The following is a 25,569-nucleotide window of genomic DNA, read 5'->3' on the forward strand; positions in this document are numbered from 1 at the left end:
ACGTTGCCTAGCGACAGCGACTCTATGCATTTAATCTTGGTGACAGCACGTTGGATTGTCATATCCCAATGCACGTTTTCCGATGGCTTTTCGTTCATAACTCACCAACGAAAGCGAAAATGAAAATTCCGGCTTCGAGGTGCATTCGGACCTCCTTCCATCTACCTATGTTCAAAATTTCAGATCTCTGCGTGCTGTAGATTTTGCTGGGCATCGCGCACAGACAGACAAACACTTACTTTTATAATTATAGAGATTTCCAATTCTGAGCTGTGCCTCTGGCTTCATTTTAGATTTGCTTCATCAATGTGTGTATTATAAAGACAGCATATTTATACTGCATTGCAACAAATGATGTAACATTGTTATATAATAATCGTTCATATAAAAAATATCCTTAAGCAGGGGTAGAAGAAAATAGAAATAATTCAGTAGCCAGCACCTTTTTATCAGGAGCCAGTACATTTTTTGCAAATATACATTATGAACACCACAGGTTAGACTAGGATCAAGCTACGTATTATTTTTGAAATGTGGCCTTAAGTAGTATAGTCTCAGTTCATATAAGAATGGAAATTTATATTTTAAGAGACACTAACCCAAATAATCACCAGTCACCTTCAAGGTCAGCGTCTATTAAAATGACACTACATGTGCCTGTTTGATTTCTCACCAGTAACATTCAACTTGCTTAACAATGCAAACAAACCCTCAAAATCAGTGTAGGGTCTAGTTTTTTTTTTTCATTCTCTTGACGCACCTCGCTAAAAGTGCACATTCGGGATTTTTCACGAAACTTTCAGCCTCCTGCCGGCCTTGCGGTGTAGTGGTAGTGTGCCTGCCTCTTACCCGGAGGCCCCGGGTTCGATTTCCGGCCAGGTTACGGATTTTGACCTGGATCTGAGGGCTGGTTCGAGGTCCACTCAGTCTACATGATTACAATTGAGGAGCTATCTGACAGTGAGATGGCGGCCCCGGTCAAGAAAGCCAAGGATAACGGCCGAGAGGATTCGACAGCACGACACCCCATAATCTGCAGGCCTCCGGGCTGAGCAGCTGTCGCTTGGTAGGCCAAGGCCCTTTTGGGCTGTTACGCCATTTTTTCAGCCTCCTGACACTTCGAGTGAAGATAGGATTTTTCGTATGTTTTAAACGGTTCCAGTTTAAAAGGTCCTGAAAATCCAGATACAACTTTAGAATGTTTGTCGGCAATACTACGAAAGTTACTTCATAATTTACACTTCGCAATTCCTTCTTCATAGCACAGCCACGGCAGTAATTCAAGCTACGATTCTCCGCATCGTGTATCATTCTCATACTTCTCCGAATCAGTAACATTCAGCTTGCTTAACAATGTAACCAAACCTTCATAATCAGTGTATGTATGTATGTTCAGTCCGTCAGCGATTCCGCTGGTGGGATCCTCAACAGCTCTGCCATCGGCTGTCACAGATGGCCTAGCATCACTGAGGAGGCGTACTAGGGAAATGAGGAGTGAGGTAGTTTCCCGTTGCTTTCCTCACCGAGCCAGAGTTGCTATTACATACCAGTCTGCCAAGCCCACTGAAATGCATGCACCAACCGACCCTATGAGCAACATTTTCACACCATCCATAGCAGGGACTGGCTGCATAAGGAATGGCATTATTAGCCTCGCTCATACCTCAGTCACTTTCATATTGTCAAAGCCCAGGATAAGACAGAGACAGATCTATGAAAGTAACAAAATTGCTCTAGCCTATACCAGAAGACATAGTGCACTGTAAAAACTAGGTCCTGCCAGCAAAGGCATAAAATCAGTGTAGGGTCTGTTATTTTTTGCAATATGATAAGATGCCATGAACAATGCATTCATATGCTGTGACATATTAGCATTCATTTTCTTTACGCACTTCGATGAAAGTGCTGAAATTTCCGTTTGCCTGAAAATTGAAATGTCGACGTATTTTTGATCTTTGATCTATCATTGTCTTGAACACCATAAATTTCACGCTGGTCATTGTCGTCCTGAACTCTACAGTCGGCACTTCCATCAAGTGTTTTCTCACATTCACTCCCTTCTGTATCACTGTGTTACATTTACGGGCCCTAATTACGAAGAAATCCGGAAGAGTACACTGTTACTCGCATCAGTCAATTTATGCGGTTTTGTTCATTTCATTTTGCCGATTTTCTCAAGTATAGCACAGAAACGTAAAATACACCAGCGTTAAATGGCTTCCGAGTTTGCGGGCTTCGATGTCTGATAGAGATGGGGAGATTCTGAACGAGTGATTCAAAATGAACGAATCATTACACTGAACGATTGAATCATGATTCAGTGAACGAAATGAATCGACTCGTTTGTGAATCGAAATCTGAATCGAGAGATGGCAGCCACAACTCGTTCCTTGGTTCCTCGTTCGTTCTGATTCATATCGCCAAATCGGGTATCCACCATTTTTGAATCAATGACTACTTGTGAAGAACGACTCTGTTATTTTTATTTAACCTGAACTAAAAGTCCTGTCCACAAGTCAAATACTCCTAACCTAACCTTACAGGAAATATATATATATATATATAAGAAATTATCACGTAGTTTCAAGTCACACACTTCTCGGAACTTTAATATACACTGAACTTCTAGCTCGTTGCGAAATGTTAGGTTAAGTTCACTTCAAGGTTCCCGTTCACGTTCTTGTTCTCGTGAACTAACGTGTGAAACATGGCCACAAAAATGTTCATATCTACTATAAATTTCAAATTCGATTCTCGTATAGTTTCGAATGGTAGCTACTTAAGTTTGGAAAGGATTAGTCAGACAGTTGTGTAGCATTTTTCGACTGTAACCTCTAAAAAGAATATTACTCTTGTTAAAATGCTATCGATGATTATTATTATACCTTGAACATTTCACTTCTTGTAACCTGTAAACATGTAAAGCAGTAGCAGTTATAAAGAACATAACGGAATGGTTCATCTGAGTCCATGGTTTCGCTTTCGGCCAAGACAACTACAATTACATATTGTAGATATTAGATATTGTAGTTGGTCTTGTTTCGGCTCTCTGTCACGTGGTATTGGAATGAACAAATCATTTTAGTGAATCGGTTCTTGTAAAAGAATCAGATTCCCCACCTCTATTGTCTGATGCTACGTTGCCAATTTTCCATAAACGCACAGGAATAAAAACAACCGTATTTATAAAGAGCAAACTGTTCAATACCAAAATGCTGTAATTAAATGAAAAGTATAAATATTGTCCGGTGAAAATACAAGAATTGATAAACACGTCATTCCGTATGTTCTAAATGCAAAGAATGAATTCTACGGGAATTCATCAGCACTGCTTTGGCGGCAATACTTGAGGAACGGCTAGTCACGGGAAGGATGGCAGTAATGTAGTGTTTGGGGAATTATTTAACGTACCGTAGTAGTTCTCTGCATTTCTCCACAACTCTGGTCTGATCTTTGTACTCGGCTACCGATAGCTGATCATCTGTAATAGAACTCGATGTGTTACGATATGTCCACAAGAAAGGACAATTGTTTGACGGGTTACAACGATATCTCCCATGACCGCCAGGCAACTCCCGCGCAGAACTGAAACGTCCAGTTCCCAGGTGCGAAGAGCAATTACAGAATTCAAGACTGCCAAAAGCACAGAAAATGTTTATTGCACATATTAGAATATATGAGCTAGAGAAAAAACGTGAAACACCACACGACTTGTTACTACTTTGTAAAGTAATGGAAAAGTACATGTAAGGGAACTCCGGATTTCAAAAATAAATTTTCAAACCCAAATTTGAAAATTCAGGCGCCAGGTAAAAATTTTCAGGCGCCATGGCGACTGGGTGCCCGGTATTTTTCGACCCCTGTCCTTAAGTAACTGTTTTTGATGCAATTGTGAATATTACTGTAGCCATTCGCTTCATGTATAGCACTAGCGGTAAATCCCAAAGCAAGGCTCTAAGCAAAGTGTAGGATTTTCAGGGAACTTTTTTTTTTGCTATTGGCTTTACGTCGCATCGACACGGATAGGTCTTATGGCGACGATTTCAGGGAACTGAGGACAATAATAAATGGAGTCAGTCCCCTTTTCGTGGAAAAATTTACATCGATTTCTCATTGATTTGCCTTTTGAATTTAGTTTTTGTGTTGGAATTTGAAGGACCAATAGAACTGCCATTGCCACTTTCATCCATTATTACACCACATTAGAAAGAAACAGGTCACAAACCAATAACCCAAACATATAACTCGAACCTCAATCTGAGTGCGGTTATTACAGAGGGACAAAGCCCAAATCACTTTGCAGACCAGTAAAGACAAGCAAAACCGGATCGTACATAATGATGCACATGCGCATCAATGGCATGTAGCGCAGGAATGACGCAACGCAAATGTGCGTCAGGCGGCAGCAAACGTGTTAAGGGATGCAACAGCATACTCATAGTAGAATTTATAACATGACGTTTCTTAAACATAACCACAAGGTGTCATGCATCACTGGTTGCAGTAGTGTGTGTTATCTTTTGCTCCAACATTTACTTATGAGGTAACTCTCACGGTAAAAGAAATAATTTTCGAGACATTATTCTGAAATTAATATTTTGCAACATATTCATGATGTACTATGGTCAAGGCGGGTAGAGCAGATACAAAGCTCATTTCTCACTAGCTTAAAGTGTAAAATTTACAATGACAATCTGAAAAAGCTTAATATTTAAGAATGGTACATAAAATATGAGAAAATTCTATCATTGATGACATATTTACCTCATCAGGCCAACCAAATATTGAAAAAGGAAACAGAGCTGATGAAAACCAGGTATCAAGAACGTCATCATCTTGTTTAAGTTTGATCTTTGAAGTTGGAACTCCGAACTTTTTTGCAGCTTTGTTCAGGGCTTCTTCTTGAGAGCGACCACTGACCCAGTAGTTATTGTCAGTTGCCTGAAAAAAGATTTTTCACCAGTTATGACAGTATGTAAAATAATCAAACGCATTAATAAAATATATAATCAGGTCCTACTGCACAAATTCTGGACAAGATTTCTAGCATTTAGCCATCATACACTCAGAACTTTGTACAGACTACTAAAACAAAACCTTTATCTATTATTACACAAGCACATGTTCTGTTAAGAATAAAGCTTTCTTTTTTTTGCTATTTGTTTAACATCATACTAACACACTGAAGGTTTTTGGCGATTGAAAAATGGGAAAGGGTTAGGATTAGGAGTTAGTGTCCTTAATTAAGGCACAGCCTCAGCATTTGTGTGGTGTAAAAATGGGAAACCACAGAAAACCATCTTCAGGGCTGCCGACGATAGGATTCAAACCCGCTACATTCCGAATGCAAGCTCCAAGCTGCACGACCCTAACCACATGGCCAACTTGCTCGGTAAGAAAAACTATGAAAACAACCTTGAAAACGGAAAACTCACTGAAAGTTATGGACACATAGGTTTATAACTTGTGGGATAAAGCACTGACCAATGTAACACTGACTCATTCTAGTACTCCTAAGTTATGAATTTCATTATGGTCCACACTGACAATTGGTGTTCGTCCCGACTGCACATAAAATATGAGGAGTGTGGGGACATTTATTTCACAATGAAATTTAACAAAGATCATTTCATCAGATTGAAAGGCCACTTATTCAAGTTGTGAATGTCCCCTTCAACGCTATGTAAACTGTTACTCGTACATTCTACTCGTTGAGGTATAATTTATGAACTGAATGGGTCCACAACAAACATAAATGATGAATTATCAGCTCCAAGAACGATTCAAGTCTCAAGAATAGTTGTTTATTATAAGGACATTAACGGCAAATGGAGGATGATAGGTTACCTAGGAGAATAATGGATTCTGTTATGGAGGGTAAGAGAAGTAAAGGGAGGCCAAGACAATGATAGACTCAGTTTCTAACGATGTAAAGATAAGTGGTATAGAACTAAATCAGGCCACAGCGCTTGTTGCAAATAGAGGATTGTGGCGATGTATAGTAATTTCACAGTGGCTTGCAGACTGAACGCTGAAAGGCATAACGATCGATCTATAATGATTAGAGTTCGTGGTTTATAGCATTTAAAAATCAGAGATTTAGCGTTTTGATTTTCAAATTTAGCATTTCGTAGTATCCATAATACTCAAATTTAAATATTTGTAGCAAATTGGTATAATCATAATTTTGTGTGGCTATTTCTAGCCAAGTGCAGCTCTTCTAAGGCAGACCCTCCGATGAGGGTGGGCGGCATCTGCCATGTGTAGGTAACTGCGTGTTATTGTCGTGGAGGATAGTGTTGTGTGTGGTGTGTGAGTTGCAGGGATGTTGGGGACAGCACAAACACCCAGCCCCCGGGCCATTGGAATTAATCAATGAAGGTTAAAATCCCCGACCCGGCTGGAAATCGAACCCGGGACCCTCTGAACCGAAGGCCAGTATGCTGACCATTCAGCCAAAGAGTCGGACAGCAAATTGGTTATAAATATGCATAATTAGTCAGCACATCAATATATATGTACCGCTTACATAAAAATGTAATATTTTATAACTCTTGGCACGCTGTTTGATCATCACTTCGCTTCTACTGATGGCTACCAGACAATAAATTGCTACCGTACTTTAAAACAGAACTAGTACAACACCTATGTCAAGAATAACACTTAGTCTGCGATGAAATTGCTGCCTTTGAAGTTTGATTTTTTTTTTTTAATTTTTTTTTTAAGCATGCTGAATTCAAATTCAAAGCCAGGAAGTTCCTATCATGTACCATTTAATTTTTAAAAGGTTTTTTTTAAATTTTCCTTATAGCATAATTTTCGTATGCCCAAAGAGTAATTATGTAAACTGTAATACATTACTAAGACACATTCTTATCTTTGTGAAAACTTACACATCCTGTCTTACTTCCTCTCACATTGCATCTGGAAAAGATATCAGTTTCAAGCTGTAATGTGGTGTAGAATGTTGCAAGTTTGTAGTTCAGTACGACAGTATATTTACCATGTCACATCACACATGTATAAATGATTCAGACAACTTTTGTTATATAAGTGAGAAATACACCTTGCCTAAGCAAAGGCATAATATTACAGATTTTGTAAAAAAAAAAAAAAAATCATATCTTGCCTATTTTGGAATCAAACTTGGAGACCAAAGTAAACCTTGGACACCCCACAAAGTATCTTCATTGAAGATCTTCGTCATTGGGTCAACGGCAAACGACCATCGCTATCTTCTGAAATACCTATGGTTTGGAGAGAGTAGTCAAACCATAGTAATGACTGCTATTTCTGTTCGTGTGATGTGAAGGGATACAATTCTAAAAATAAAAAGCAAATTGTGTATCCAGTTGTTTGGTCAGCCATTTTACCTGTCCCCCATGGGGACCCCTGTGCGACCAGAAAATCTTGAACAATTTTCATCTGAGTCTGATGTAGAAGTGATGGAAATTGAGACGAGTGACAGTGACAAAGCAGAGATCTAACTGTTGCATGGGAAAACATTCTTACATAATTTTAAAGAATGTTTCAACATGACAAGTCCAAAGAAGAAAAATTCAGATCAATGATGACTGACTGATTGATTGATTGATTGATTGATTGATTGATTGATTGATTGATTGATTGATTGATAGGTGTGGCATTTTCAATTATATGTGCTCACTGCCACTCGTAGGGGTCATATGAGATGAAGGCGCATACACGGACAAAGTTTCAACATATTTCGCATTTATCGAAAATGCTAAAAACTACAAACTCTAATAATGATGTATGTATGTATGTATGTATGTATGTATGTATGTATGTATGTATGTATGTATGTATGTATGTATGTATGTATGTATGTATGTATGTATGTATGTATGTATGTATAATGACATTGGCATAGCTCAACCCAACAACACCAGTAACAACAGTTTTTATGTGTTATTTTTAATTTCATTTTTTAAATGTGTAGTCTGACATTTCAATCAACTTTTAATAATTAATTTCTCTGGCTTTGGGGCTGGGTGTTTTTGTACCGCCTTCGACATTAGAATTCGTCTTATGTAAGACCTCATCCTCACAGATGCGCAGGTTGCATAGGACCTTCCAAGACCTGCACCAAACCACTAAGGAAACCACATGCTATTAATTAATTAAAAGTTAAAAAACAGCTCACAATCAGGATAAAACTCCAAATCCTGCTTTCTAGTCTGCTTTGAATACATTAGCAGAAATGGAAAGTGTTACACCACAAAGACCTTAATGTAATGTATTTTTTGTATGTACTTCCTATGCTAAGTATGTGATATGATTACAATTTCATCTCTCTAATTTTAAGAAGAGTCACACACTTGGCACGAGGAACATAGGAGCATTGTACAGACTGATAACCCAGAGACTTGTTTATAGTACAATGACTGCAGAACAAGTGGTGGACTCAGAATACTGTAGCAACAAGACCAGGCATTGGTCCTTCCAGACAGATCACAGAAAGAGAAGATCCTTGGATTACGAAAATGACTCGTGCAAATAGGCAAATGACAACAGTTGCAGTTAGAAGCACAGTATCGTCAGTAGGATAGCCAATAAGACTACGTATACACTCATAAGTATGTTAAAGAATAGTGTAGAATACATAATATGTACAGTTTATATCTACGCTACCGTTAACTGACACTAAAATGATGGTCAAAAATTTGGCATAACTTTTTCAGGACATAAATGTGTAAGCCAAAATACTTCCTAAATTCCTCAAAGGATTTTAGAAAATTTCCCTGCGCCCCCACTAGGATATCCAACCCTTCAATGTTAACTGGATTTAACTTCTCTTTGAAGAATGATGGAATTATAAATGATGATCTTTTCATTGTCCACATCACAAGGTTGATTTGAAGTGAATTGTAGTATCAAGGTTTAAACTCTTGCCTAGTTTAATTACTGTAGGCTAGAAAGTCAAAACGTAGTACTGATCCGTTCTCAGCAACACAGGAGCATTCCTCAACTTCCCAACGCTTAGTTTTTACAGTTTTTACAGATAACCCGAAATGATGGTGAGCATTTCACAGGAGCCTAAGGCCACATCATCCCAAGATATGCCCAAGGGTTTCTCTCTCTCGGCAGCCATGTCTGAATTGGGGCCTGTTCCACGAACGAACTTTGCACTTTGCACTTTTCAGTTCAGATTTTGTTCCGCCATCACTTTTCAGATTTAGCTTGCAAAGTGAAAAGTGAGAGATGATTCCCTTTTCATATGGTTTTTTTTTTTTTTTTTTTTTTTTTGCTAGTTGCTTTACGTCGCGCCGACACAGATAGGTCTTATGGCGACGATGGGACAGGGAAGGGCTGGGAGTGGGAAGAAAGCGGCCGTGGCCTTAATTAAGGTACAGCCCCAGCATTTGCCTGGTGTGAAAAGGGAAAACCACAGAAAACCATTTTCAGGGCTGCCGACAGTGGGGTTCGAACATACTATCTCCCAAATACTGGATACTGGCCGCACTTAAGCGACTGCAGCTATCGAGCTTGGTTTTTCATATGTTAATTAACAAGTATGTACACTAGTTTCTCGAAGTAGAATTTGGTTTAGTGATATAAACACGTTACGATGTGAGCTTTTGTTAGCAGCAAGTGAGGACAGTTATGAAGAATCCAATAAGAGAACGTACAAAGACAGGATTAATTTTCATAACCTCACTTCGACGTAATTTCGCGAGTGATTTCGTATTACCCCAACACAGGTTGACTATATTCTTGAAATGATCGGTCATTTATTGAAACATGCAACAAAAAGAAGTCAATTCCTTTCCGAAAAAAGAACAAATTCTTATATGCTTATATACATTGGTTAGTAAATGGTGCCCAGCTGCACGGTGTAGCAGCAATGCATGGGACATCAAAATCAATTATTTGCAGAACTGTTATCAAAGTTGTAGATGTTATAGTAAATGTAATATTTCCTCACAGTACATTAGCCAGATAATCCACTTAATATAGCGACGGGATTTCTAATGAAGGGTGAATTTCCTTCTGTGTGTGGATGTGTTGACGGTAGCCTACTCTCATTAACATTGATGTGTGTCATCATTTGAGAGGTTATCTTTAACCTCTTAACATGAAATCCCGAGTATACTTGGGGTTTTACATATTTGTATAAAATAAAATCCCGAGTATACTCGGGAATGTCGTTCATTGATCGGTACCTAATTTAAAAGCCCGAATATACTCGTTTCTTGTTGTTTCTCTATATTTCCGCCAGATGTTTATGAAATTATTACGTTAGGGTCTTATTTTTGCCAACAGATGTCTCTGACTCAACCGTAGTGGATGTCGGTGACTCAGGCAGTTTGTTTTCGCGGCTTTCCTGTATTTGTTGCTATCTAAGTGTACTTTGTCTGTTAGGTGAAAATGGAGAGTGAAGAAGAGTTTGACTTTGAGTTTAGTGAGTCTGATAGTTCTGAAGAAGTTTCTGAAGACAGTTCAGAAGAAGAAATTGGTAGTTCTAGTTCATCTGATTGTGATATTGCAAGTGCCAGACAGTGGTGTGAAATTGATACTTCTGGAACACTACCACCTGCCCCACCACGTTTTTCTTTCAAGGCTAATCCTGAAATACATTTCCAGCCGTGTTGTGAGGATGTTTAGTGCTGTGTTATTTATTTTAGAACCTGTAAAATGTATCACAAGTATACTCGGGATTTTAAAACAGGAACTTTTCGGTGGCTTATATTTCATTGTTAAGTTCGAAACATGTATTTTCATTGTTACCACTGTCATTAGTTTTCAATAAATAGCCCATTTTAACAACAAAAAATTATTGATGGTTATGAATTTCATGTTTTTGGTCCGTATTGAACTGAGAATAATATATAAGTAATAATAATAATAACGTAAATGTTTCCACCTTTTCAATACTACAATATATTCACAAAATTACAAAATTATACGGTACTAGTTTCGACCCATCTAGGGGTCATCATCAGCCGTATTGGAGCAAAGATCATTTGTGGCGAAATCCTAAGACAATATTATTTTAAAGAATAACAAGTGAAATGAGATGTTATGGTAATAGTTAATAATACAAGGAATATACATACTAAGAGGTTTTTAACAAAGAATAAAGTATAAATGGGGTGTTGTAAAAATTATAATCATGGAAATCAGTAAGTTCTTGTATTGAAATGAAATATGGCTTAGGAAGAGGGCTTAAGGTGGGGCTGAAGGGTGCGGGAGAAAGTGTAATTGTCTTGGAAAAGTACCTTTGATTAAATTTAGGATTGAGTTTAGGTTGGCTGCATTATTGTTTCTGAGGAAAGTGATAAATAGATCGAAGAGTATGTTGGGTTTCTCTGAGATTTCATTGAGATTGTGACTGGCATTAAAGTATTGGTCTAGGTGTATGTAGTAATTTTCCATTATGTTCAGTAAAGGGCCCTTGTTTGCTAATACGAGGATGTCCATGTCTTGTTCAATATTGGTGAAATTATGGTTATAATCTTGCATGTGTTGGCCGATGGCTGAAAACTTGTTGTATTTTATTGCGTTAGTGTGCTCATGGTATCTGATAATGAAGTTTCTCCCGGTTTGCCCGATGTAGGTTTTTTTACAGGTGGTACATTTGATCCTATAAACTCCTGATTTTAAAAAAACTGCTGGTCTTGTTGATGTGTGAAGTATTGTATAAAACATTCATGTTCTTATTGTTGGTTTTGAAGGCTATTTTAACGCCTTGTTTCTTAAAGATGTTGGTTAACTTGTAGATATCATTGTTGAACGTGAAGGTGGAAAATGTTAGAGGTTTGGTTATTTCTTTTTTGGGGTAGTTTTTGGGCGATGTTTGTGTTTATTGATTATCCTTTCTATAAAATGATTGCTGAAGCCAAGATTCAGTGCACCCCCAGTCCCACAAACGAGCCACATACAATAGCCTAGTTCACCGAGCCTTCAGCATACCTATGTCCAATAAAGATCTAAAAAACGAACTCAACACAATCCGCAGAATCGCAAAATTCAACGGCTTCAGCAATCATTTTATAGAAAGGATAATCAATAAACACAAACATCGCCCAAAAACTACCCTCAAAAAAGAAATAACCAAACCTCTAACATTTTCCACCTTCACGTTCAACAATGATATCTACAAGTTAACCAACATCTTTAAGAAACAAGGCGTTAAAATAGCCTTCAAAACCAACAATAAGAACATGAATGTTTTATACAATACTTCACACATCAACAAGACCAGCAGTTTTTTAAAATCAGGAGTTTATAGGATCAAATGTACCACCTGTAAAAAAACCTACATCGGGCAAACCGGGAGAAACTTCATTATCAGATACCACGAGCACACTAACGCAATAAAATACAACAAGTTTTCAGCCATCGGCCAACACATGCAAGATTATAACCATAATTTCACCAATATTGAACAAGACATGGACATCCTCGTATTAGCAAACAAGGGCCCTTTACTGAACATAATGGAAAATTACTACATACACCTAGACCAATACTTTAATGCCAGTCACAATCTCAATGAAATCTCAGAGAAACCCAACATACTCTTCGATCTATTTATCACTTTCCTCAGAAACAATAATGCAGCCAACCTAAACTCAATCCTAAATTTAATCAAAGGTACTTTTCCAAGACAATTACACTTTCTCCCGCACCCTTCAGCCCCACCTTAAGCCCTCTTCCTAAGCCATATTTCATTTCAATACAAGAACTTACTGATTTCCATGATTATAATTTTTACAACACCCCATTTATACTTTATTCTTTGTTAAAAACCTCTTAGTATGTATATTCCTTGTATTATTAACTATTACCATAACATCTCATTTCACTTGTTATTCTTTAAAATAATATTGTCTTAGGATTTCGCCACAAATGATCTTTGCTCCAATACGGCTGATGATGACCCCTAGATGGGTCGAAACTAGTACCGTATAATTTTGTAATTTTGTGAATATATTGTAGTATTGAAAAGGTGGAAACATTTACGTTATTATTATTATTACTTATATATTAACAAAAAATTAGGTTAAAAAAAGATCACAATTTTGTAAATAATTGGTATGTTAAGAGGTTAAAGTTGTCAAATAAGGATGTCACGTTTCTCCTGGACAACTTCCAGCACAGCCAGCTTCTTGTAATAACCTTTCTTTCCCATGATAAAAATTTTAACGGTATGACAATTATACCGTCAAGTTCGCCGCGAAAAGTAAAGCATTAAAATCATAGAGTATTAGGCCTATACAGTTTGCTTATGGAATAAACTCGATCAGATCACTCATTCGTAAAGACTTTTCACTTTGCGAAGAAATTGAAAAGTGAAAAGTGCAAAGTTAAAAAGTTGCAAAGTTCGTTCGTGGAACAGTCCCCTGATTACCATCTTGAGACTTTTCGGGGATTCCTCAAACGATGACAACATTCGCATTTATTTTTAAACATGTGATTCTCTCTAATGAAGATAATGCACTCTTATTTGTTATGATAACTTTATATTTATGAGAAAATGACTAGACAGAAAAAGAGCCCATTCTGTACTCACAGATATAATCATTTCTGAAGTAAATTTTAGTCATTTTCATACATCCACAGACTATGTATGAATACTCACTTTCTGTGGTACAGCATCCAATTTCAATCCAAGTAAGCATAAAAGAAAAATGCAGATTAAACATTTATAATATCTGGAAATGTTAAACAAAGACAGCAAAATATACATTGTAGCATTACCTTCAAAGGGAATTTATCATAGAGTTTTGAACAAGTTTATATAAAAACTCCCCGACTTGATATAACAATAGAAGAGGTATTCACAGTTTCTCACAATCAGCCATAAACTCTAAGACTAAATTACAACTACAAGGAATTCACAAATGTCTCATTTATTTGATTATTCCTGGAAAATCAGCCACCTAGTGGTAAATGATGTCAGCATTACAAACACAGAGGACATATGCAATAATCTAAATGAACTATATGTTAATGTAGCTGAAAATACAAGAAAAGGTCTTCCTGAAGATGAGCAAGTTCATGGCAGCACAACAGCTGAAAGTCAAACTAATAGTATTTTCATGTCTCCAACTGATGGATGTGAAGTGCTCAAAATTATCACTTCTCTAAAAAATAAAAATAATTTAACAGAAGATAAAATAACCAATGCCATGTTAAAAACCTGTGTTGAAAGTTTAGTGCCATATATTGTGGAAATTATTAACCATTTAATTCTCAGTGGAGAAATACCGCAATTACTCAAATGTGCCAGAATTGTACCTATCTTTAAATCAGGAGATAATACAGATCCATCCAATTACAGGCCAATTAGTATATTATCTGCAATTGGAAATCTCATAGAAATTGTAGTAAAAATTAGATTGGTAAATTTTCTGTGTAAAACTAATTACTTTTCCAATAATCAATATGGGTTTCTCCCAAATAGAGGAACTGCTAATGCTGTATTTGATACAGTAATAGATGTTCAAAAGACCTTAGATGAAAATAAATTAGCAGCAGGGCTACTCATAGATCTTAAAAAAGCATTTGACCTGGTTGACCACAAAATACTTCTGAACAAGTTAAAATTAGCAGGAATTAGGGGTTTAGCACACAAATGGTTCCAAAATTATTTATCCAACTGAACACAATATGTGATGATTAATGATACCAAAAGTTCTAAGCAGCAAACAAAAACGGGACTACTGTAGGGCTACGTACTAGGTCCTATTCTATTTTTGATTTATATTAATGACATAAAATCTTTAACACTAAAGGGAAAATGTAAAGTATTTGCCGATGATATCTTAATAACTTATAAAGGACTAAGTGAAACACAAATTATGGAAGATATAAATTGTGACTTGAACAAGTTATTGGACTGGGCTTTATCTCAAAAAATTATCATAAATGTGACTAAAACAAAATATTTAAATCTAAGAATTTCATTTTTGTCCGTATTGAACTGAGAATGAAGGTGGACCCTTTTAAGTTTCCTATCTTCTAAAACAAAATACTTAATCTTTCATAAAACAGCCCATGAGATCACAGCGGCTAACACTGTTACCCTAAAGGACCAAGTAATAGAGCGAGTCAACTCAGCTAAGTATCCTGGTATAATATTAGACTCAACACTTTCCTGGAAAAGCCATATTGATTATGTAATCAGCAAAATTACCCCTTTGATAGGAATAATGCACAGATTAAGATACAGTAATTTTTCTCGTCAACAATTGAAGTGTATACATTATGCAATGATCCACCCACATCTAACATACACAAACTTTATTTGAGGAAGATGTAGGAAAGATTATATTAATAATTTGGAAATCCTACAAAAAAAAGAGCCATCAAAATCATGTATAGATTCCCCTTCCTCAAACCGTCACATGAAGTTTTTTCAGTAAAATATTCTGCCATTCCATAAACAAATTGCATTTTCATCAGCAGTCTTTATGTATAAGCTAGACAGGAAATCAACCCATTCTACTGTTAACTTCTCCCATTTTAGTGAAATTCATGGATATGAAACTAGAGGATCGTTAAGGATATATCCCTCTCTCTAATTCAGTAAAGTATCATAGAATCAATGTTTAGGGAATATAATGTATTGCCTCCTGTTATAAAGAACTCTAAATCAGTTATATGTTTCAAGAAAAAACTGAAGGAATATTAATCTTTTACAGATATCTTAATATAATCTCTATATAACTTGCTTTAATTAATACAATAATATATATTGTCCATATTTAATATATTACAGCCATGCAATATCTGAATATACTTCTGAAAAACTATGATGCTAACATGTTTTAAAAAAAAAGTCTTAGTTATCCAAAAATGTATTTGTCACTTTACAGAAAAAGCGATTGTATATGAAATGTAATTATTGCGTCGCCTTAAGAAAAGTATGTACTGTATTGTCCCTATCACGAGCCAGAGGCTCATGGGACCTTTTGCCACCAATAAATAAATAAAAATACACATCTACCTCATGGGACCAGATCTCCCATTCAAGACTATTACATAGTACTTTATTTTTCTTAATCTTAGAAACTGACGCACTATTCTCCAAGTAGATAGATTCTTGTATTTCAATATAGGTATTCCTCAGCAGTCCAAGTTCTCAGACATTTTTAAATACCTCTTGAGGAACAATAACTGTTGAAGATACAAAGAGCAGGGGGATCTGAACTTTCCTCATATTCCACCAACTTGTAACCTTCTAAGCCAATGCAACATATTTTCATTTTACCTCTTTGGATGTTTCTAAGATGTTTTTGTTTTTTTTGGCACAGGTTTATCAATTACAGAAGTCTGAGAAGTTGATGAAGAGCATTTTGAACATTTTGTGTGGTAAGCTGATACATTCTGTTCCTGTGTGTTTCCCATGATTACTGTACTATGCAGAGTAATAGAGTTCTAACATGGAAATAAAGTATTTCCAGACCCAGGTTCATATAATACTAGCACACCCGTCATAGCTTCGCCCGTGGTAATAATGCATGGAACTCATAATGATATATGCGCACATCTGACCTTGTATCTATTAAAGAACTATTTGAAATTGTTTTTACTTGAGTCTGCCTTGTCAATACACCTTATAATGATCGAAAACTACAGTAGAACCTTGATAATTCGGAATCGGTTAATTCAAAATCCTGCCTAATTCGAAGAAGCTCTCGTACCCGGAAACATGAGATACGGTTTTGTAAGTTATTTAAATTAATTCAAAATACGGATAATTCGTAATTCGAAGTACAATGTCGGCCCCATTACGGAAATTCAGATTGTTAATTCGAAACTGCCTTTACATTTTAAAACAATAGTATGTTACAGAGTAATTTACATTCAAAATTTATCCGCATCATGATAGAACGCGTGTTCTGGAATGTGGAGGGGTAGCTTTCCGCACTTACACTCACTTTGGTGTGTCTACAGTGTGCTTCATAATTGCTAAGTTGAATGAAATCAGAATTCTTTTGTATTCAACCTTTTAAGGAACACCGTAATATCATGCAGCAGGTAGTGTGTGGAGAAACAGAATCCGCGAACAATGGCAATGCCGACAGTTGACGAAAAAGCGTGGCTCATATAATAAATTCGTAGGTACCGAGCAATATTGTCATTACCGATGAAACTGCATTGCTTTCTTTTAATGCCGAGCCCAAACGGTCTTAAGGTTTTAAAGGAGAAAATGCCAGCCGGTGAATCGTACAAGGGTGGGGTTCATTGTACTGTGTTGCAATGCACACGAGGAAAGTTCGATAAGCCACAATGTTTTAAGGGCATCGGGCACTTTCCATACAAGTACGAGGCATCTAAAAATGCAAACAGTACAGTCATCCAAAAAATAATGCATTTGTAGTTTGCACAGGGGAACCAGCATAATTTATCCTCGTCTTTGAATCATGCTTTTTTTTCTTTCTTTCATTGCGTGACGTTATGTTTGTCAGTGAGTTATCCAAGTGCATTATTTGAATACTGTAAATGCACCTTCTTGGATACATTCTGGAAATAGCTTTTTTCATGGCATTTGAAAGGTTTAAACTGTGAATCAAGGTTAACTGCATGCAGTAATGGGCCTTAGAACATTCTGTAATGCGGCAATGGTTGGCACTTCTGAATTACGAATTGGCGTTTAATTCGAAATCACGTAATTCAAAGTCTGATTTTTGAGGCCCAATGACTTCAAATTAATGAGATTTTACTGTATTTATTTTACCATACATGTTTCGGGGAAAACATCCATTCCCTTCATCAGTAATGTCAGGTGTAATGACAAGGTGGACTCAAGTAAAAACTATTTTAAATAGTTCTTTAATAGATTCAGACAAGTCAATACAGGATCAAATCGAACTTTCCTATAACTCCATCCTTGTATGATTTCCCGCCATGCCACTTCTCTCGTACTTTGCCGGGTGTGAAAATGGGAAACCACGGAAAACCATCTTCAGGGCTGCTGACATTGGGGTTCGAACCCGCTATCTCCCGATTACTGGATACTGGCCCTCTACATTCCGGAACGTGCGTTCTATCATGACACGAATAAATTTTGAATTTAAATTACACTGTAACGTACTATTGTTTTAAAATGTAAAGGTAGTTTCGAATTAAAAGTTTGAATTTCGGTAATGGGGCCGACATTGAATTCGAATTATGAATTATCCATATTACGAATTGAACAATTTAAATAACATGCAAAACCGTATTTCATGTTTCCGGGTACAAGAGCTTCTTCAAATTAGGGGCGATTTTTAATTAACCGATTTCGAATTATTGAGGTTCTACTGTACCTATTATGGTTAAGTTTATTCAACATCTGACCTTGTGCGCTGGATTACATAACAGGTACTTTATTATTCTTTTCTTATGTTGCCAAGGCTAATGTAACTTAGTGTTTCTGTGATCTCTTTTAGGTTATTTCTTAATTTTCATGGCCATGTGATCTTCTTTTAATTTATTCTATTATTCTACTTATTTTATTCATGCTGAGTAAGGATGAAAAGATACTGCAAACCCGTTTCGTGTGCATGTGAGACTTGATTTTGCTGGATCCGTGTCTGGACCTGTCCATATCTGTTCTCCTCCTGCGTATCACCTTTGGGCTGAGTGATATTGTTTGTGCTATAGCGCTGTCTTAGGTTCTACTTGTTTTCGCATCCCTTGCTGATACGAATGTATCCTACAGCGTATAAATTATTTGAGATTCCGTTGGATTGGGCGACCCTTCGCTGGTACATGAGGGGGCTCTGTTGTTCTTGTTAACCTGATTCAGCCCATGCCTGCATGTATAATAATTGTGCTGCTGCAAATCTACCGCAGTGTGTCTCAGTTTTATCTTTTCATTCCGATACCTTGGACTGTCAGTCTAGCTACACTCATTGTGTGAATGGACTGTGTAAATGGTGGGTTTGTACTATCTACTGTGTCTTTTCCTTACTGACATTGTTTATTTCTTATTTGCATGGGCGTTTCATTGCGTTTTGTTCCCGCGTTGTGTTATAACACTTTGGGTCCATTTTATTATTTGGGGATCTTTCTCCGTTACTCTTGTTTGATTCTCAGAGATCACGTTTATTTATGTCGTCATGGCAAGGTCTTATTACCTTTCCCTATTATCTCCTTGTTTTCCTTGGTTTACAATCTTTGGGATATGTGCTCCTTCCTCGATACTCATATTAATGGAGTCTCTCTCAAAAAAAAAACACACCTTCTTCTTCCTTGGCAATTATCAATAGTGTAATGTCTTTACGATTCGAGACTTATATGTAACCTTTTCCACCTTCCTCATATAAAAGTGTGGTTAATTGTTTTGAGGGCTGTTTGAAGGAGAAATAATATAGGAAAAAATATTATAGTTCCTGTATGCGATAGGCGATAGGTTGATAACAATTCTCCTGCCCCATGCACTACAGTCTTAAGACAATATCTGCGGCATTACAAAAAGTGGATGCAAATGAATAATGAAAGAGATGTCCTTAAAATATTCATGCTGCCTCACGTGGGTTTTATTTCATGCATTTGTTACTTCCTGTAATTTATGTGTTCTCTTTATGTTTTTGTTTTGTTTTGCCTTAACCCAAAGATAATTTTAATAAACTTCTCTTCACACTAATGTGTTTTTGTTTTGGGTTTTGCTTTTCTTAATCGTACTTTATTTTAAGAGAGGCCCGCATCTAGTTCCTGACTAGTAAATTGTTGGTTTTGACCGATCCAACGGCAAATTTCTGGGTATGCTAATGTGTTGGTTTCTGTAATGGGTGGTGAATCGTAGAACTAATATCAAATACAGTATAGACAATACAAGACACTTCCGGATTTAACCCAGTTAAAATGGGAGACAATTTGTAAGTGACGCTCGTAGTAGCGTGACCTGTAAACTCGTGCTAAATTCGAATATCAATGGAAATTCATATATGGAAATGCATTAATAAATAACGTCTAGAAAGAAAGTGTTGTTAAGATATTAACTTCAAAGCTGCTAAAGGAATTCTGGATAAGTGAAAGAAGAATTATTTAACAGGTTATTATTATTATTATTATTATTATTATTATTATTATTATTATTATTATTATTATTGCTGGTGGCTTTATGTCACACTGACACAGATAGGTCTTATGGCGACAATGGGGTAGGTAAGGCCTAGGAGTTGGAAGGAAGCGGCAGTGGCCTTAATTAAGGTACAGCCTGGTGTGAAAATGGGAAACCAAGGAAAACCACCTTCAGGGCTGCCGACAGTGGGATTCGAACCCACTATCTCCCGGATGCAAGCTCAAAGCCATACGCCCCTAACTGCATGGCCAACTCGCCTAGTGGTTATTATTAAAAGACTGAAATCAGACATAATTATATTCAAATGTTTACTGTTAGATTTGTTTATTCCCTCATTTAAGAAACATTGTTTGATCATATTAAGACACTTGTCAATAAACAGACTGGCACATTCCTGTCTTTTTCTCTTGGAAGGGCTACCCCTTTTGGAAGGGCGGTAGCATTTGATGTTTAATTTTTGGGAGATTCTGTGTTGGTACAGATCACAGCTTTAATCTTAGAAGAGGGATAAAAGAAAAAAAAAAGCATGAAAATGTTGTCGATAGTTATGTTTTGAGGAATATTTACGAACAATTAAAGGAAAAATATAACATACCCTTAGCTGTATAGTGGAGGATTTCTAAAGTTGCTGGTCTGGAAATAATCTGAATAGATCTTATAATTCTTATTCAAGTGTAACATCCCTTCTTTCTTGATACCTTATCTAAATCACTTCCCTGACATTTCAAAACCCATAGATCACACCTAAACAACACATCGACATTGAAGGTTACCTGCTGCACCATACAATAAAAATAAAATAAGCTTATTATATTTTAAGCCAGTTAAAATATGGGTCGCACAGGTCAGAAGTTAAGGAAGTACTATACAAATCTCTTTGTCACTGGAAGAATATATATGTGAACCCAATATTTAGTTCCATTTTCTTGTCACGAGGGAAATGGAAGAAAGACTGCGAATCCTTCTGCACTTTATAATTATTGCAGCCAAACACAGCACATACCTTTCCACTCGTGATGAGAGGAGATATAAAGGAATGACACGCTCCTATTTACTTATGTTAACTTACTGCAAACGCATAAATAACACCATAAACTTCACAAACTAATACACGTGCTCTTACAACAGAATCAGTAACTACAGGTCACACTGCTAGAAAGAGCTCTATCGTTATTTATAAGTTTCATTTCCATACTGATTGATTACACGTATCTGGACAAGAAAGAAATTCCATCTATCAATACTATTTATGGTAAAGTAGACTTACATCAGTCCTGGTTTCGACTGTATACAGTCATCATCAGCTGACAGATCACAATATTACATTCATTAGGCATTGATACATGTTACAAATTTGTCGTCATCCATTAGCGCATCCGGATGTCTAATGGGGTTGTGAGTTAGATGTTATCGTCATTTCATTTGGGATTACGTGAGGTTAAAATTGTTTCTGAGATTAAAATATGGTAGTAAAAAACTTAACTAAACTTAAAATAAATTGTACATGCACATTAAACACATTAAAAACAATGAAAACATATATATATAAAAAACACTTGGTGAATTTAAATGTTCATGTCTTGCATGTTCTTTCTTCAGGCTTCCTCACTGGGGGTCTTGTGCGCCTATGTTTATGTTGATTGATTTTGAGCTCGTAAACAGTTCTTGAGGATGTTCTATTTGACTAAGAAATGCATTCATATATGCTTGTAACGAAAACACAAGTCACTGAGTGGTCAAATACCATGGGTAGAGATAATATGTAGCTCAGCTGTGAACGTGTTTCTTTTTAATTCAAAGCGGATGATAAAGTCTTGATTTTTGGATTTGGTTGAATATAGGTTTTTGGTGGTGCCCTCTTCCTTGTCTATATTTGTTTACTGGAGCTGTAGTTATCTGTGAAAGATAAACTGGTATGAGTAAAGTGTAAGTTTGAAGGAATGCCTGAAGTTGTGTGTGAAAGTAAATTGGTACTTACTGCTGTTGTTGTTGTGGTTGGGTGACGTTCTGTTTGGGAGCTCGTTGCGCACTGCTGGGTGTACGCCTAGGACTTATTTCCGCTGAAGGGAGGGGTAGGGGGAGTGGCTATTATGGGGGTAGGGGTGGAGAGGGGTGGAGCTGGGCTTGTCATTCGTCGGTCTTCTGGGGCGTGCTGTGTTCTGTTTATTTACTGTTTTGAGGTAATCATTTCTTAGGGCGGGAATAGCTTTATTGAAATTGATATTGGTTTTCTCCGTAAGTCATTAATATTGTAATGAGGATTAGCGTATTGGTCTAAGGAAATGTAGAAACCTTCAGTTATGTTTATATACACGTTTTCAGTGTTTTTAATGTGTTAAAATCACCAAGTATTTTATATACATGTTTTCTGTGTTTTTAATGTGTTTAATGTGCATGTACAATTTATTTTAAGTTTAGTTTTAGAATTTTTACTACCATATTTTGATCTCAGAAACAATTTTAACCTCACGTAATCACAAATGAAATGACAATAACATCTAACTCACAACCCCATTAGACATCCTGATGCGCTAATAGATGATGACATCTTTGTAACATGTACCAATGCCTAATGAATGTAATATTGCGATCTGTCAGCAGCTGATGATTGTATACAGTAGAAACCGGCACTGATGTAAGTCTACTTTACAATAAATACTGTAGTATTGTTGTGTGTGTGTCCTCCGTGCCTACAATCTCCGCAGCCCGCCCGACACATGGATGTTTCCAGAGACCACGAGGCAGACTGCAGTGCGCTGACGTGATCGTCGGTGACGTCAGCCAGCGCTATAAAAGGAGCAACATTTCTCGCCTCTCCATGACTACCACAGTGTCCAACGACCAGACTACACCACAAGTCAGACACGGAGGCACCCTCTTAAAAATGTGTTCTGAATAGGTGGTCTGATTCCTGGCCGTGAGGTTTCACCTCTGGACATTGCCTCATTCATCCTGCATCCCGTAGCCACGTCGAGCACCCATCCAAGCATTCTGCTACTTATACAAGTCCCTACAGTGCTCCGACTCCAATCATAGCATTCTGCTATATATGAAAGTTAGATGCAAGTTCCTTGCAAGTTATACGCCTCCTGTTAGCATTCAGCTAATACGAACTCTCTCTACAATTTCCACTGGTTATTATACATGACCGATAGTTTTCAACTATCAAGAACATTTTCTCATTTGAACTCAACAAGCTTCAAGAAAAGTTTCGTTCTATTTCATGTACATATTGTATAAATGTGTTGAAGCAATGAACTTTAATGTTGTGCCTTGTATACAAAGTTCCTTGTATACAACAGTATTGATAGGTGGAATTTCTTCCTTGTCCATATATGATAAATAGCTCTAATCGCTGTCCCTCAATATCTCGCAGACTGTCCTGTATTATCTCTACTGTATTTGCTAATACCCTGAGAAGACGACTCATCAACAGATTTTAGATCATCAAGTTCGTTGCTGGAAGCATTCAGTGAAAACTGGATGAGTATATAAAAGTTCCAAGTGCTAGAACAACTGAAGACATGCCCGGGAAAACGGATTAACCCGCAAAATTAAAATACTTGAGTTATGCGCTGCAATCTGCTGTCAGATACGAGAGCTATCTTTTGTGATATTGGGCTATCCTCCAGGGTCATATTAAGTTAAATACAAAAGGCAAAATTTCTTGCTTTTCTGTATTTGCTCTATCCGTAATGTTAAGAACAGGCCAACCCACTCTGCAACCGACATCTTCGGTATAAGCAGTGGGCGAATGTCTTGTGTAATTCAACAGAAAAAGAGTATGGTAAATGCAGCAATGAATACCTGGCATTTGCTCGAGCTCACACCAACAGTTTTCCTGCTCAGTCCAATCATTATTCTAGGAAAAGAAACCCGAATACAAAGTACCTAAGTGGAGAACTAAATGTATGCAAAATGCACTCTCTCTATGAAGATAAGTGCAAATATAATAACAAGGAACCTCTCAGCCTTGGCATGTATCATAAAATATTCTACAAGTATTTCAGTATTGGCTTAGTAACACCATGTAACAAGAAAAGTTTTTGATAGCCTTAACGTGCAAATTTCATCAGAAAAGAACATTTAAAAAAGGATGGAACTTGAATCTAAGTTGATCTTTCATACCAAACAGGCTAATACTGCATATGAAAATCTGAAGAGACACGTATGCTTTTGATATGCACGAGTGTCTGCAACCCCCCCCCCCTAATTTATCTGTAGGAGTTGCATTTTATAAATGTCAACTTTGGACATACTTTTGTATTCATAATGTTTCTAATAATGATGCAACAATGTTTATGTGGTCGGAAGACAATGCAGGGAGGAGAGCGGATGACATTATTTCATGTATTAAGTATTATGTAAAATCAATCCCTGCTGAAGTACGTCACTTAATTGCCCATTCTTATTCTTGTTTTGCCCAAAACAAGAACCTTAGTTTGGTTAGTTTGCGGATGTATCTGCCACAATCTGGCAGGTTTGATGATGTAGTACAATTTGGTACCCGGACATACATTTTTACCATGTGACTGGAACTTATGTCTTATTGAGGGGAAAAAAAAAAAAAAAAACCGAGGGACAGTACCTTATATTTATGTTCCTGATCAAACTAGAGTTAAAAATCCTTTCAGTGTTGTCAAAATTACAACTGGTATGTTTATCACAGCAAAACTTCTTCTCGATAAAGTCCAGAGAAAAATAGTGTCAGAATTTGGTCAAAAGGTACTGCTGAGCTGGATTATTTGTTTGAAAGTAACTAAAAACCAATCTTTTATGCGAAATTGAGAGTTGTGATTCTGTGCACATTAGGAATAAACAAAATATTACTTGCTAGACTTTCACGTACTTGTGAGATATTTCCCCCAAATATAATGGTGCAGGAGCAATAAAAAACCTGCAAAGCTGAAAGATTTACAGGAATTGATGGAATATATTTCACCAGTTTATCATGAATACTACCAAAATATTAAATTTGCTCCCGAATCTGAGACTTTTCCTGCTGAACCATTTTTTGACCATTGCACTGATTACTGTTAAATAACACCTTTAACCATAAATTTCCAGGATAAGATACAGTTACACTATTATGCACATGCAATATTCAAAGTATAACATGTTAATAGAGCGTAAATGAAAGATGTAATGATTACTTTTGAGATATTAAAAAAAAATTGTTTTCGTTAGCATCTGTGATAAGTGTGTAAAGCATTGAAGAAGTTTAAAATACAGTTTCTCTTTGTTTAATGATAATGTCTTGTTTTGGGTAATAAAATATGAAATTATACTGTCTGCTTGGACCTTACGTTTACGAAAATGAATGAAGATAATGTCTTATATTTCTTTCAGCCTCATTCACAAAACTCAAATTTTCTCCATTTTAAATAAGTGTGGGATAACCCAGTTTTCCGGGCATGTCTTCAATTCTTGATGACACCGTGGTTAGCCGGTTGGTCGAAAAAATTTTCACCATCAGAATGTTGGCCGGCAGGCTAGAGGAAGTGGTGGTATACAATTCCTAATCACTA

General features: G+C 36.7%; 1 protein-coding gene across 2 annotated transcripts in view; it reads right to left on the minus strand.

The window, feature by feature from the left end:
- Window positions 1-25,569, minus strand: part of ValRS (Valyl-tRNA synthetase) — a 135,556-nt gene that overhangs the window by 42,385 nt on the left and 67,602 nt on the right. For both annotated transcript variants that reach the window (XM_067145047.2, XM_067145046.2), the window contains exon 11: window positions 4,765-4,941. In XM_067145047.2, coding sequence (XP_067001148.2) covers window positions 4,765-4,941 — 177 coding nt within the window. The remainder of the gene's footprint in view (window positions 1-4,764; window positions 4,942-25,569) is intronic.

Source organism: Anabrus simplex, chromosome 4 (assembly GCF_040414725.1).
Source record: "Anabrus simplex isolate iqAnaSimp1 chromosome 4, ASM4041472v1, whole genome shotgun sequence".
In the NCBI taxonomy this organism is placed as follows: Eukaryota; Metazoa; Arthropoda; class Insecta; order Orthoptera; family Tettigoniidae; genus Anabrus; species Anabrus simplex.